Below are 12,263 nucleotides of genomic sequence, written 5' to 3' on the forward strand. Positions count from 1 at the left end.
ACTGTGTCAAGCTTGATGCGCATTCATGAAACCCTCACAATGGAAAGTAACTGTTGTGAATTTCAGATGCTAGTTACTTTACTGATCCCCTTGGGGAGATTGCCTTGCTGCATTTATACTTGTGTTGAAATATGTTAACGAGAGGCGGTGGGCTGATGCATTTGTTCTCTGCAGGCCTCCTACAGCTCGGTCTTTACTATGTCAATCACACTGAATTCAACTGCTGAGGGAACAAGCATGGTTGTCAATACTTAAATCAAAATCAACATTTTCCCATCAAAGAATATTTTACTCATCAATGGAAAACCTGAAGGATGTACAGAAATCCAAACAGGTCAATATTTTGGAAATTACAAATGAGATCAATCATGGATGTATAGACTTGGTGCCGCCTGTGTGGATTCTGCAGGTAGAATTTCTCAGCATCTTAAGACGGGAAATTCCTCCTCTCTGCTTCAGCATTTGAAGGCATCAGGGTGAGTCAGAGAATAACCAACCAATCAGAGGCCGCCTTTGAAAAGGTATAGACCACATGGTATCAATTGACCAATCGCATTGCTCGTTACTGGACGTAATACAAAACCGGAACTCAGTTGTGGTTGTCTACATGCGTCGATAATTTGCTATATTTTGGAGAAAAAAGGTGAATTCATACGAAATTAGACGTGACAAGCAGTGATGGCCATTATACACACATGTCAGAGGCTTTGAACAACCCGTCTGCTATTGTTTTGGCCGTGTTTTCCAAAAATTGACCGTTCAAATGACGGCTGGCTGCCTAAAACCTTGGCTCAAGGGCCTTTGACATATGAACAAATGGATGATTGAACCTTCAACCTTCTGATTGAAGGACAACCCACATTACCAACTGATCCACAGCCACCCTTGGCAATACGATTCATTATAATCCAAAATCACTGCATTTAGAAAGAGTTGAGAAATACTTTGAGTCGTTTTTGAGATGAATACTTTGTCATTTCAGCTTGAAAAACTTGTTAAACGATATGTTTACTTGCAACTGAGTATTTTAAGCAATATAACGGTAGTTTTATGTCAGTACACATTTACACAACTCATTCCACGTCTGATCGTCGGTGATTTTTCTGCTCAGAAATGATCATTTCCAATCAGTGAATGCCTTCCACAGTATCAAACCCCAAACAAACTTTGTAAAAGGAAAAACAAAGTGAAGCTATTTCGGCTTTGTCATCAGCAGCGAGAGGTTAACGGCGCACATCTCCATCCTCCTCCCGCCGATACGAAGACACAAGACGAGCACAGTTAAATCAGCTCGCTCGAAACGATTATCACCCCAAATAAACTCTTCTATCACACAATGCGAGAAGTCCCAAAGCCAATTTTCACAAGACGCGAGCGCAAATTACTCCCAAAGTCAAGCTGCTGTTTACTCAAACAAAATCTTAAAACTATCACGTGCAACAAAAGGAGCTTGTGATTAGACAGTGTATCCGAGGCCAGCTAAAATAGATCTGGCCTAATCTCAGTTCTTGGACATGACTTCAAAGCTTTGATTTAACATTCAAAGATTTTATCACGAGTCTTTTTTTTCTTCTCATTTCCTTCTTTCACTGTGACTCATTCAATGCGATGAGGAAGTCTCAACGGAAAGTCTTTTGAAGCATGAAAACACATTTACTCATCGACCATTGAGTAAAAGTTCAGTGGCGACTGTTGTGAAGGGTTAATCTGAGTTCAGTTCAGTTTGTGGTGAATATTAACTTTAATGAATTTTTTTATTTTTTTTTTGCTTTGAGGTGTGGAGGGGAAAGACAAGGGCAAAAAAATGACAATGTCACCCCTTCTTCTGCATTTTTGGGGAATTTAATGAGTCACAGCACCCCCAAAGGGTCACATCTGTAATTACTGCTTATCCCTAGCCCGAGCTTCTTATATATATATATATATACAGACACATACATACACATACACTATATAGTATAGAATTAAAACCAATAACTGTAATTCATTGCACTTTGAGAACCTATGCTCAATAAAGTAATCCACCGACTCACTCCACAAATCGATCGCACACACTGAAATACACACATTTTTATTAAATACGTCCAGTGTGAGTGTATTTCACCATGTATAAAAAATAAAATAAACCAGGTTCCAGCCAACTTACTCCATTACCACTGTACAAACTTTTAATTGAATAATGTTTGCAATTACCTGTAGCAATAGTTCTGCAGCTTCATCTCTTCCTGTCACTCCGAAGTAATTACAAGTTTAGTCTGTCGCCTTTTTCCTTTGAACATAAATAAGTTTGTGGGATGAAAGCGGGGAGGGGTGGAACAGTGTTCCTCCCGCTGATTTATTTCAACATTTATAGCCTCCTCTGGGAATTGAAGGCAGTGACCTCCATCTACCTGCGTTCAAGAAGAACCTCGTAGCTGTTTGCTCCCCGAGGAGCTCCCAGTCCACTGGACCTGATGGCAGTTCTTCAGAAATAATCATGAACACAGAACACAGCTCAGCATTACAGAGAGCTACAGATGAAAATATTATGACATATTATTTCCACGCATAAAGGTACCCAACCGTATATTATCACCGTTTTCATCTGTTCCGACTGCGAGGGATATTGTGGCTCGGTACGGAGTGACCCGCAACTTCAATCAGGGCCTCTTCGTCGGCTTTGTACTCTTCCCAGCGCCTCCCTGAAGTGTTCTAATCAGACATGCTGTGCAGTCAAATGAGCCATCATCATCATCTCAGAGTTGAATATACCATGATGGCTTGGATAACCTCAGCTGACGTAATGTCGGGGAACGTCTGACTGGAGGATTTATGGAAGGAAACCAGTCATTTGACCACACTAGATTTCTTGCATCTCAGTAGAAGGAGCTCACAGTGCAGCAGCAGGCTCCAGGTCAGGCCCCTTTTACTATTTCAAACCTGAGGTCTTGTCTAATCTTGATATAAAATCTGCATCTGTAACACAGGAGCTGCCCCAAATCGAGCTTTACTTTTATTCTTCATTTCAATATATCTCCATACAACTTGCAATAAAGTTATCTTCTAAAATGTAGGTATAGGAGCAACATGTACATATATTTATCTGATGTCGTACGTTTTGGAAATTAGTATAGGAGCAAGGTGATTAATGGTAAATGAGGACTGGGACTTGTTGCAGATCAGCGGCTTAAAGCATTGGCGAGGCCGCTCCAGTGTGTTTAAACAAAACAATCAAAAGAGTTACCATCCACTTATTTCTTTCTATTCTGACTTCTTCCCAAAATGTTGACCTTTTTTTTAAATCATGAAAAAAACACTTTCAGAAATGTTGAACTACTGTAGAAATATGTTATGGGTGTTGGGTAGGTGTATTTCTACGTATTGTAAGTTTGTTTATGTAGATAGTTTAAATATATATATATATATATATATATATATATATATATTTGTGCCTTCATGTTAGACAGGTATATAGATATATAGATAGAGAGATAGATGGATGGTAAATGATTACAAGTCGGTAGGTGTGAACGTGAGCACCAACCCAAAGATAATTCAGTTAATCAGTCTTTTCATAAACCTTCATTAACCATCAAATGCACTGAAAGTGCTTTGAAACTGGAAACTTATTTTATGTGTACAGTAATATACTGAAATGTCTTTTCCACAGTTTAGGCAGCAATCAATGAAACATTGAGCAGACTAAATGTAAGGTGTATGCAGGAGGTTAATATGGGGATAAGGGTGATCCATTTATGCATATCAATATTTAAATGTGAGCAGGGATTGCCGATATAGAGCGCTCTGTTTTTACACTGCCACTTGCCAGCTTATATCTTTGATTTTTACCCGAAACGGCAAAGTTGTTCTGTCATTCAGACCCTTGTTTATGGCATCTGTGGCGTTGATAAAACAAGCTTCAGCTGCCTCTAGATAGGTCAAGCCCCAGGTTTTGTTTTCGTTTTTTCTAAAGAAAATTCCATCACTGCACCGAGGTTTCAATCTATCAAGCTGTCGACATCATCACGCTACACAATGTTGTAAAAAAAAAAAATCTTATTCCACATACTGGGACGTGAGAAAAGCTTCACCAGCTGCATGACAATAAAACCCAGAATTACGCAGAATCAGCTGCTTTAACTTGAGCGGCCCGAGGAGAGCCTGCATGGCGACGCTACAGCCTGAGCTTCGGTCAGCAGGAAAGGCAAGAAGTGGCAGTTCAAAGCACAGCTCAAGGCTTGGCTAAGGATGTGGACCTGGTGGAGGCGGCTGACCAAAACAACCGGCAGCAGAGCTGGAGCGATGGGGAGAGAGAGAGAGGGGGGGGGGACGTGACGGCAAACAAGAGAAAAGAAATGACAGTGGAATCTGCTCCGACTACAACCTGAGCCCCTCAGATTGCGTCGCACGGCCGTCAGAGAGGGAGTGTCAGAGACAAGTTGTACTCTGATTCAAATAGGCAGCCCAAAAAGCCAAGAAAGAAAGTCTGTGAGAGTGCATGAGAGAGGAGAAAGAGGCAGGGACGAGTCATTTCTAACCATTTGGCTGGTATTGTGTAGAGGCCTCTTGTACCGCTAGCACCAAGTAGCATTGACAGAACATTTGGGAATTTCTTACTGGGACTTGAAGCAATCACTAGAATATAAACACATTACATTTCATAGATATTTGACTTTGTTAAAAGAGCTTGCTTATGATAACACATGCTTTCATTCAATTTAGAGCAGGGGTGTCAAACATAAGGCCCCACAAGAGGCTCCAATGCAGCCAAACCAACAAGTAAATGGTAAGAATTTCAAAGAAATAGTTTATTTTTCAATGCTTTTTGAGCAAATACCTTAAGATTAGTGGACATAAATCAACACTGGGACCCCAGCTGAGATATCGATGCTGCTGCTATGGAAGCTAACAGACGAGCATTAGTCACAAAGCCGTGCTGTTGGGGGAAGTTTGTAAAAACATGCAGACTGCAACAGATTTTGGGGGGATATTTCACTGCACCAGAAAGTATCACTAAAATTGTGTTGAATTTGTAACAATTGTTTGGTTTTGTAAAAAAATTCAACATTTTGATCCTAACCACAACAAATAAAAGTTTAAATTTAAAGGTTATTATATTTTACGGGTCCAGATTAGTCAAAGAGGAACTTGGGTTGTTTGTGGCCCCGAAACTCAAATGTGTTTGACAGCCCTGATCCAGAGTCCACGATGCATGTTGTAAAACAGATCATGACATAATTCAAATGCTTACCTCTTCAGCATAGGCGTCACATAGCTTGTGTCCGGAGAGTAGTTTGTTTTTCAAACTCTTGTTCTGGAGAGATAGAGAGAGAGAGAGAGAGAAGAAATAATGACATTTCTGTCTTCACTGCATGCTCTCTTAACATTTTCTATGAAAAGCACTGCTGACTCAGCACCTCCAGCAGGAGCCCTGGCAGCTCGGTTGCATCATCCCAGACGAGTGTGAGCAGCAGCCAGGAGTGGCATCGCAAAGGTCAAAACAGCAGCTCAGGGCCAGACCCCCCCATTGAACTTTAAAACATGACCACTAAAACCTGAAAGTCATTTGGATGGCAGCAAGTGGAGAGACACCAAGGTGCGGTTCACAGGGTCTCACCGCTGGGCGCCACTTTATCCCCGTTACAGTTTGTCTTTGAAACAATCTGAGCCAAACGGACCGGACTGTTAAAGGGCGATGCAGTGTGTTCTATTACAATCATTACAGGAGAATATGAATGTCTCTTCTCCTATTGTGGATGTTTGACTCGTGATTTAGAATAAATGGTCTTGAAACAAACCAGAAAACATTAATTCAATGGATTCTGGTGTAGAAACTCACACTGTCTTCCTCCATCTTGAGTTAAAGCCCTGTTTATCGCCCAAAAGCTCCAATATGACCCAGAGTCCCTGGTTAATGTCAAAAAGAATAGTACTGATGTAACTAAAATGCATATAGTTAGTGCGCATTTCTCTTTTGTGAAACCTGTTGTGGGACTGGCAACGCATTACATCACATGACCGGGTACATTGTTCCTGGAGGACCTTAACATTCTCTGGTCGACATAAAACTTCATCTTCTGAATTATTTGTGTAGTTCGGAACATCTGTCTCCCACTCACAGGGATTGTAGCTATATGTCACCAAAATACAGAACAATACACATACAATAAATGTATTTTAACCCCCCCCCCCAAAAAAAAAGCAGAACTGCCATGTTCCATGTTAATAAGAACATTTTAATGTACATCCTGCATGAAGTGTGTTAAGACAATGGTTAACAAGACGTTTGATGCTTCAGAAACGCTGCAACATTTTGAAAAAGACGTCTGGTGACAAAGAAATGGCAGAAATTCTGAAATTGACATTTGCAATATTATGTTTTGCGGTGCATTTTTCTTTCTTACATTTGTAACAATTAGTGTTCTTGTTTAATTGCGCAATTTTGAAAACTCTACACCTCAGGTTTATAAAGGTACAATACAAAAGCTCTGAAGGTTTACGGCCTCTTGTGAGAACTAAGTGGAAAAGCTGGGAAATTCTTCCTCCGAGGATTGAGTCTCATTAAAATGTGATACTGTGTTTAACGGGAAACGACAGACACCAGAGAGCATGTAAAGACAGAGCAGAATGGAGCCGAACAGCGAGAACAGTATTAAGGCAGAAAGGGAATTTCCCTTCTTAATTGACAATGATCTGTTAGTCAGATTGGTCCTAAAGCTACTTATTGCCAAAGCCGCAGTCCCCCACCCCGACTTTCAGATGGCACAATCAAACAGCACAATCAACCATGACAGGAGCTTCACTTGGGCCTGCAAGATGTGGAATTGGACCGTTTCCAGCATCCGCAGTCTCTGAGACAGACCCCACTGTGATTTCCAGCAAGACTGACGGCCTCGGAAGAAACGATGCAGTGCAGTGGAGAAAGTTGCATTGTGGGAGTGAATGAAACCATTTGGCTCAAAGCAACATGAAAGAAAACACACCAAATGTATATAACTATATGTATATATGTATACATACATCCAATGGAAGCAGTTCTGCGTCATGCTCAAGGAACACATCAGCATATAGACAGATGGGGGATGTTCGGACCCGGCTCTGCTCGGAGGTGCAGGAAGTAACAAGCACCGGGTGGGTTTGGGTGAATTGAGACTGTCGGTGACGGAGCCTCCTGTCAATCAGAATACGGTAACAAACACACACAGAGGCGGAGGTGGAGCCAGACGGCCTGTGACAGGGGATCAGACCTGCAACCTTCCGACTTAAGGCCAAGTCATCCTCCATAAGAAGAAGGAGAAAGTCCTGTATCGTCGCTGCACTGCCGAAACTTCAGCATAGAGACAAGCAAATGTGTGTATTAGATGTTAGATTTTGTTTTTCTAGACTCATTTAAAGAGGCAAAAGAACCACAGAGACATTAATGAAAAGAGAAGCGGAGCTTTATAAAATTACTGAAGAAGTCAGGAAGCTGAAATCGTCCTAATGACTGCAGAAACTTAAAAGCGATCCTTTATCGTTAGGCGCTGACAGAAAATGCGCGTGTATTGTTTTGTACTCAACAGAGGACTGTTTGTTTTATCTAAACAATCTATTTGTGTAGGACACGTCTTCATCATAACGACTAAGGTAGACGTATTATCCCTTTTCCTTGACTTAACGCCACATTTAAAATTCCTAATGAGTTTATCAATGAGCCAATTACCTGCAGCCGAGGGTCTATTCTTCAAACCCATCCAGCAGAACTCAAGTGAGAGCAATGAATATTCATCCGGCGGCTTTAATTCAAGAAAACCAAACTTCAGTGACCGTATACTTAGTGCTACATAAACAAGCGCACGCAGCAGCGGCTGCTTTTCCACACTTGTTTGAGCGGATTACAGCGAAAGGGCTTAGAGTGCGATCTAACAGACTTTGGAACAGCGTGGCGTTGGGCGCCAGGAGGGAGGCCTGAGCAAAGACAGCACCGTACTGCTCCTGGACTTCTTCAACAGCAACAATCTCCTGAATGTACAATGAATGGAGCAGAAAACCCGATCACAGTGTTTCTCGGTGGGGGGGCCGCCCAGGGGAGATCCGCATGAGGTGGGACGACGGCTGGCCGTGGCTACAGACAGTCCACGGGGGGGGGGAACACGCAACGCATCTAATGGAAATACAAGTCTGGAACGGATAGGATATAAAGCTTTGTTTCCTATCGTTCCCAAAAAACTGATAATGACTCGGTGTGAAATGAGCATCCGTCAGTCTGAAGTTCTTGTTAATGCGTCTTTGGCCTCGGAGAGAACGGAGAGATTTGTTTTTCATCTTCATCTGCAATAGGTGTTTTTCAAACAAACGACCACGGCTTATAGCCGGAACATTAAATAAATACAGCTCGCACGTTAAATTCATTTAGAGGGAGAGAACACGTTTGGTGATTATGTTGATGCGCCTTGATGACAGATTTACAGCGTGATGAAGGCGACGGCTCGATGTGATTAGATGACGAACTGACTGAACCACATGATGAGTTTTGACAAGGGAAACACATTTTATATAAAGACACGACGTAAGATATTAAATAGCTATCCTTCCATACGATCAGTGACGTCGTAGCTGTTTTCGTTTCAAGTAAGAATAACAAGAAGGCCGTTGCTGGGCTAATCCCCCGCCGGAGGGCTTTATATTTTCTCACAAAGCCAGCTCTAAGGCAGCACACTTGGTACACTAGAGGGTGTTCCATGGGTCCTAGTAGATCATTATGTAGAATCTGAAAGGTCTTCTTCATAAGCTATGTCAAAATACGTCTCCAGAGCCCAAAAGGTGTTTTTATGCACTTAGTGACCCTGTGACCTGATATGCAAACTAGGTCATGGTCACCATGGTGCCCCTTCTCCCCAGGTGGAGTGTCCATGTGTGAAGTTTGGTGACTGTGGGCCCAGGAACTGCTGAGAAATGAGGAGAAATGTTTATATGAAAATACATGTATTGTGCAACCATGACGAGCAAACTTCAGACCCTACCGATCTCCAAGGTCAAGGTCAATGTCAGGTCACTTGGTATTCTGGAGGGTGTCCCCAGAGTACTAGCAGGTGTGTATAAAATTTCAGAGCCCTAGCTGAAAAACCTAGGCCTCCAGAGCCCAAAATGTGTTTTTAAGCACTTCGTGACCCTGTGACCTACTTAATCTGCAAATTAGGTCAAGGTCACCATAGTATCCCTTCCCCCTCTGAGATGTATCCACATGTGAAGTTTGGTCACTGTGGGCCCAGGGGTTGCCGAGATATAGGTAGAAACGTTCGAACGGACGGACGTACGGAGACTGTTTCAAGATCCCCCTTCGGGGCCTATCGGCTACGGCGGGGGATAATAATTAATGTGAGTTTAGAGATTTAGGCATGTGAGGGGGCTACAAGCACCATGGCGTCAGTGTGCCTGTTGGTCCAGACCGAAATATTCACTGGCCTCTTCATGAGTAACCGGGAAGGAAGAAGACAAGCCAACTGGGAGTTTCCTGCTGGGTAAGTGGGAGGTTTCACACAACTCCTAAAAGTGGCTCTTATATCACTCAACTCCACAAAGTTTTTTTGGTTACTTATACCCACTTTGCCAACAACTAAATTATTTTCCTTTTGTGATACATTTCATGTTCCCTCAACCCGTCTTACTGCACGGGATAAAAATCCAACTTGGCCATGTCCATTGAAAAACAAACAACAACAGTGCCACCTCTTAGCTTGGCATGGTGCCATGTCAATGTGAAACTTTTGACACAAAATATGTACAAACCAAGCATTTTTCATTTTCAACACTGTTGTGTAAACAAGGCCGTAATGGATCGATGTCAATAGCAGGCTTCCATAGCATCATCCCCCACAGAGTTTTCTCTTTTGAATAATTCATATTGGTGAATTCAGCGAGTGCCGCCATGAGGTAGCGGCAGGTGGCAAAACACACAGTCCCGGTAAATTCAAATGCCAAAACCACAATGTGTCTTTTAATAATGATTAAAACACAAAGTAAAATATTCTCATTGTGCACTTCGATAGGAGAGAAGATTTGCATTAAACGTGGTTTTGAGCCAATATTCATGCTTAACGGGCAGAAAAACGGCAACGCTGAATTTGAAAAAGGTGCAATACTTTTGAGTACACAATGCATTGTGGACATTGTGGGATTTCTTTGTGCAAAGAGCCAAAGTAATGAGCTGATATAGCAGTTGTTTTGTGATGCAGACAAGCGCCCCCGCAGAGGGACCACCTTTCTGGGACATGTACAACTGGCAGCCGTCATACAACATGACGTAGTTTACCTCCAGGAGACGCTGGAGTGGAAATAAGATTCTCTTGAGCTTATGTGTCACAGTGAATTATGCAAAATGAGATACGCCGAGTTGCATATGTTGTAATGTGTTATTCCCGGCACACTGTCAGAAAAAAATAAAGAAAAGGAAAAAAAAAAAAAAAAGAGCCGTGACTCATTTACATGTTGCTCACGTTTCCCCACACAGGATAACCTGACAGCACACAAACAGTTTAGTGACTTATTGCTTTGCCAGGCTGCATGGTGTCGTGGTTAACGTGCTCACCTCAGTGAAAAGGCTCTCTGCTTTGGGCCTGGACGTCTTTGCGGTGCCGTGTGCACGTTCTTTATCCGAGTGCTGCGGTCACTCCAGATTCCTTCAGTCAATACAAATATGTCAAGTGTTGACGGGAATTTGCCTTGAAGTGGCAATGTGAGTATTGTTACCTTGTGTGGGTGTTTGCTCTGTTAACTGGCGACCTGTCCGGGAAGCGCCCCGCGTTCACACACACACACACACACACACACAAAGGCCTCGAGCAAATAAGACTGCGCTTTCAGTTGGAATGCTTCACTAACAGCAACAACATGAGTGACATCAGGCACCAACAGGAGGGTCGTTGCTTACATTAGACTTTACATGAGGGCTATGAGTTGGCAGCAGGTTCTACTGCAACAACAACACATCGTCACATTCAAATCCTCCTGTAATGATTTCACTCATCATGTAAATTAAACAGGCGCCTACACCAAGCGTCGCGCTGTCACCGCCGCACGCTGCAGCATTTGCTTGTGCGCTGACAACAACAATCCGCGGCTTCGCTGGAACCCCGGCAAGGCAGGCTACTGTGGGTAACGTGCCTTGCCCAAAGACACAACGGCCATTTGATAGAGCAGGATTCAAACCACCAGCCCTCCGGTTATTGGACGACCGAGTTTTCCACTTTTTCAGAAAAATCAACAATGTTTGAGACTTGGACAATCACACTCCTCAGTGTAACTTGGTAAATTGCCATAAACGTAGATGTGAGAGACACCGGTGTTCTCTGCATAAATGTCAGATTCAGTCGTCGGGTAGATTCAGCTTTCACATGTGTGCGTGCTACGGCGCGTTTCTGTTTGTTTGTATTTGTGCAACCATTTAGTCTGTGCATTTCCATATTGAGCCTGGCCCTGCTGCGGTACTCTGCAACCCGACGGTGGATAAAGCAGGATGACAGATGGATGGAGTCCCTCATCTGATACAAGCAAAGAAAAAGCAGCAATCAGTGCATTCAGTTCATATTGTGTGGCTCATTTGGTAAAGCGTGTCCTCTTCCCATCCCACGGTACTTTCATCTTTCTTGCTGCCCTGTCCATACGTTGAGCTGTTCTTGGGAAACATAACATCTCCGTTTGCTCCTTGCGCGGCAGCCTTCATCACTGATGTGTGAGAATGTGGCTGAATGTGACTTCTGAAGTGGCAAAGAGCACAATATAGGTAATACATTTACCATCCAAACGCACCATAATACTCTTGGTATAATTGCAGGGCTGACAGACGATTCCTCCAGAGTGATAGAAAACAGGGTCACGAAGGAAGATAAGCAATCACGAACCATCGACCAGACTTCAGCCCGTCGACTCAGATAAGCAAAGTTATTTTCACACATTAAATAAAGTGCTGATTCCCGGACAGCCGCTGAGTGTTGATATTTACTGTCCATCTAGGTCAACTTTCACACTCCTCACCAGCCCTCGGTGCAGGATCCTTTTAGCCTTCGAGTGTGAAGAGCCACAGACCAACTCTTCTGGAAACACATTTTTTAATTTCCTGCCGTTACACTACGAGCAGCGAGCGCGGCGGCAATAACAGACTCTGCCCGAGTTCTAATTCATGCAGCAAACACACCCACACAGCTCGTTCCCCGAGTGCCTACAAAGGTAAATAAACTAGCAAAAAAGTGCATTGCATTTCGTTGTGACATTTTTTATCGGCGACGAGTCGCGCTGGCTTTGGCGAG

At 43.0% G+C, this 12,263-nt stretch overlaps 1 protein-coding gene across 1 annotated transcript in view; it reads right to left on the reverse strand.

Annotated features, from left to right (window-relative positions):
- luzp2 (leucine zipper protein 2) overlaps nt 1-12,263 on the reverse strand; it is a gene marked incomplete at both ends in the record, with an annotated part of 197,397 nt that overhangs the window by 47,412 nt on the left and 137,722 nt on the right. The window contains one exon of the mRNA XM_080501168.1: nt 5,231-5,293. Coding sequence (XP_080357294.1) covers nt 5,231-5,293 — 63 coding nt within the window. The remainder of the gene's footprint in view (nt 1-5,230; nt 5,294-12,263) is intronic.

Source organism: Blennius ocellaris (genome assembly GCF_963422515.1).
Source record: "Blennius ocellaris genome assembly, chromosome: 1".
Classification (NCBI taxonomy): Eukaryota; Metazoa; Chordata; class Actinopteri; order Blenniiformes; family Blenniidae; genus Blennius; species Blennius ocellaris.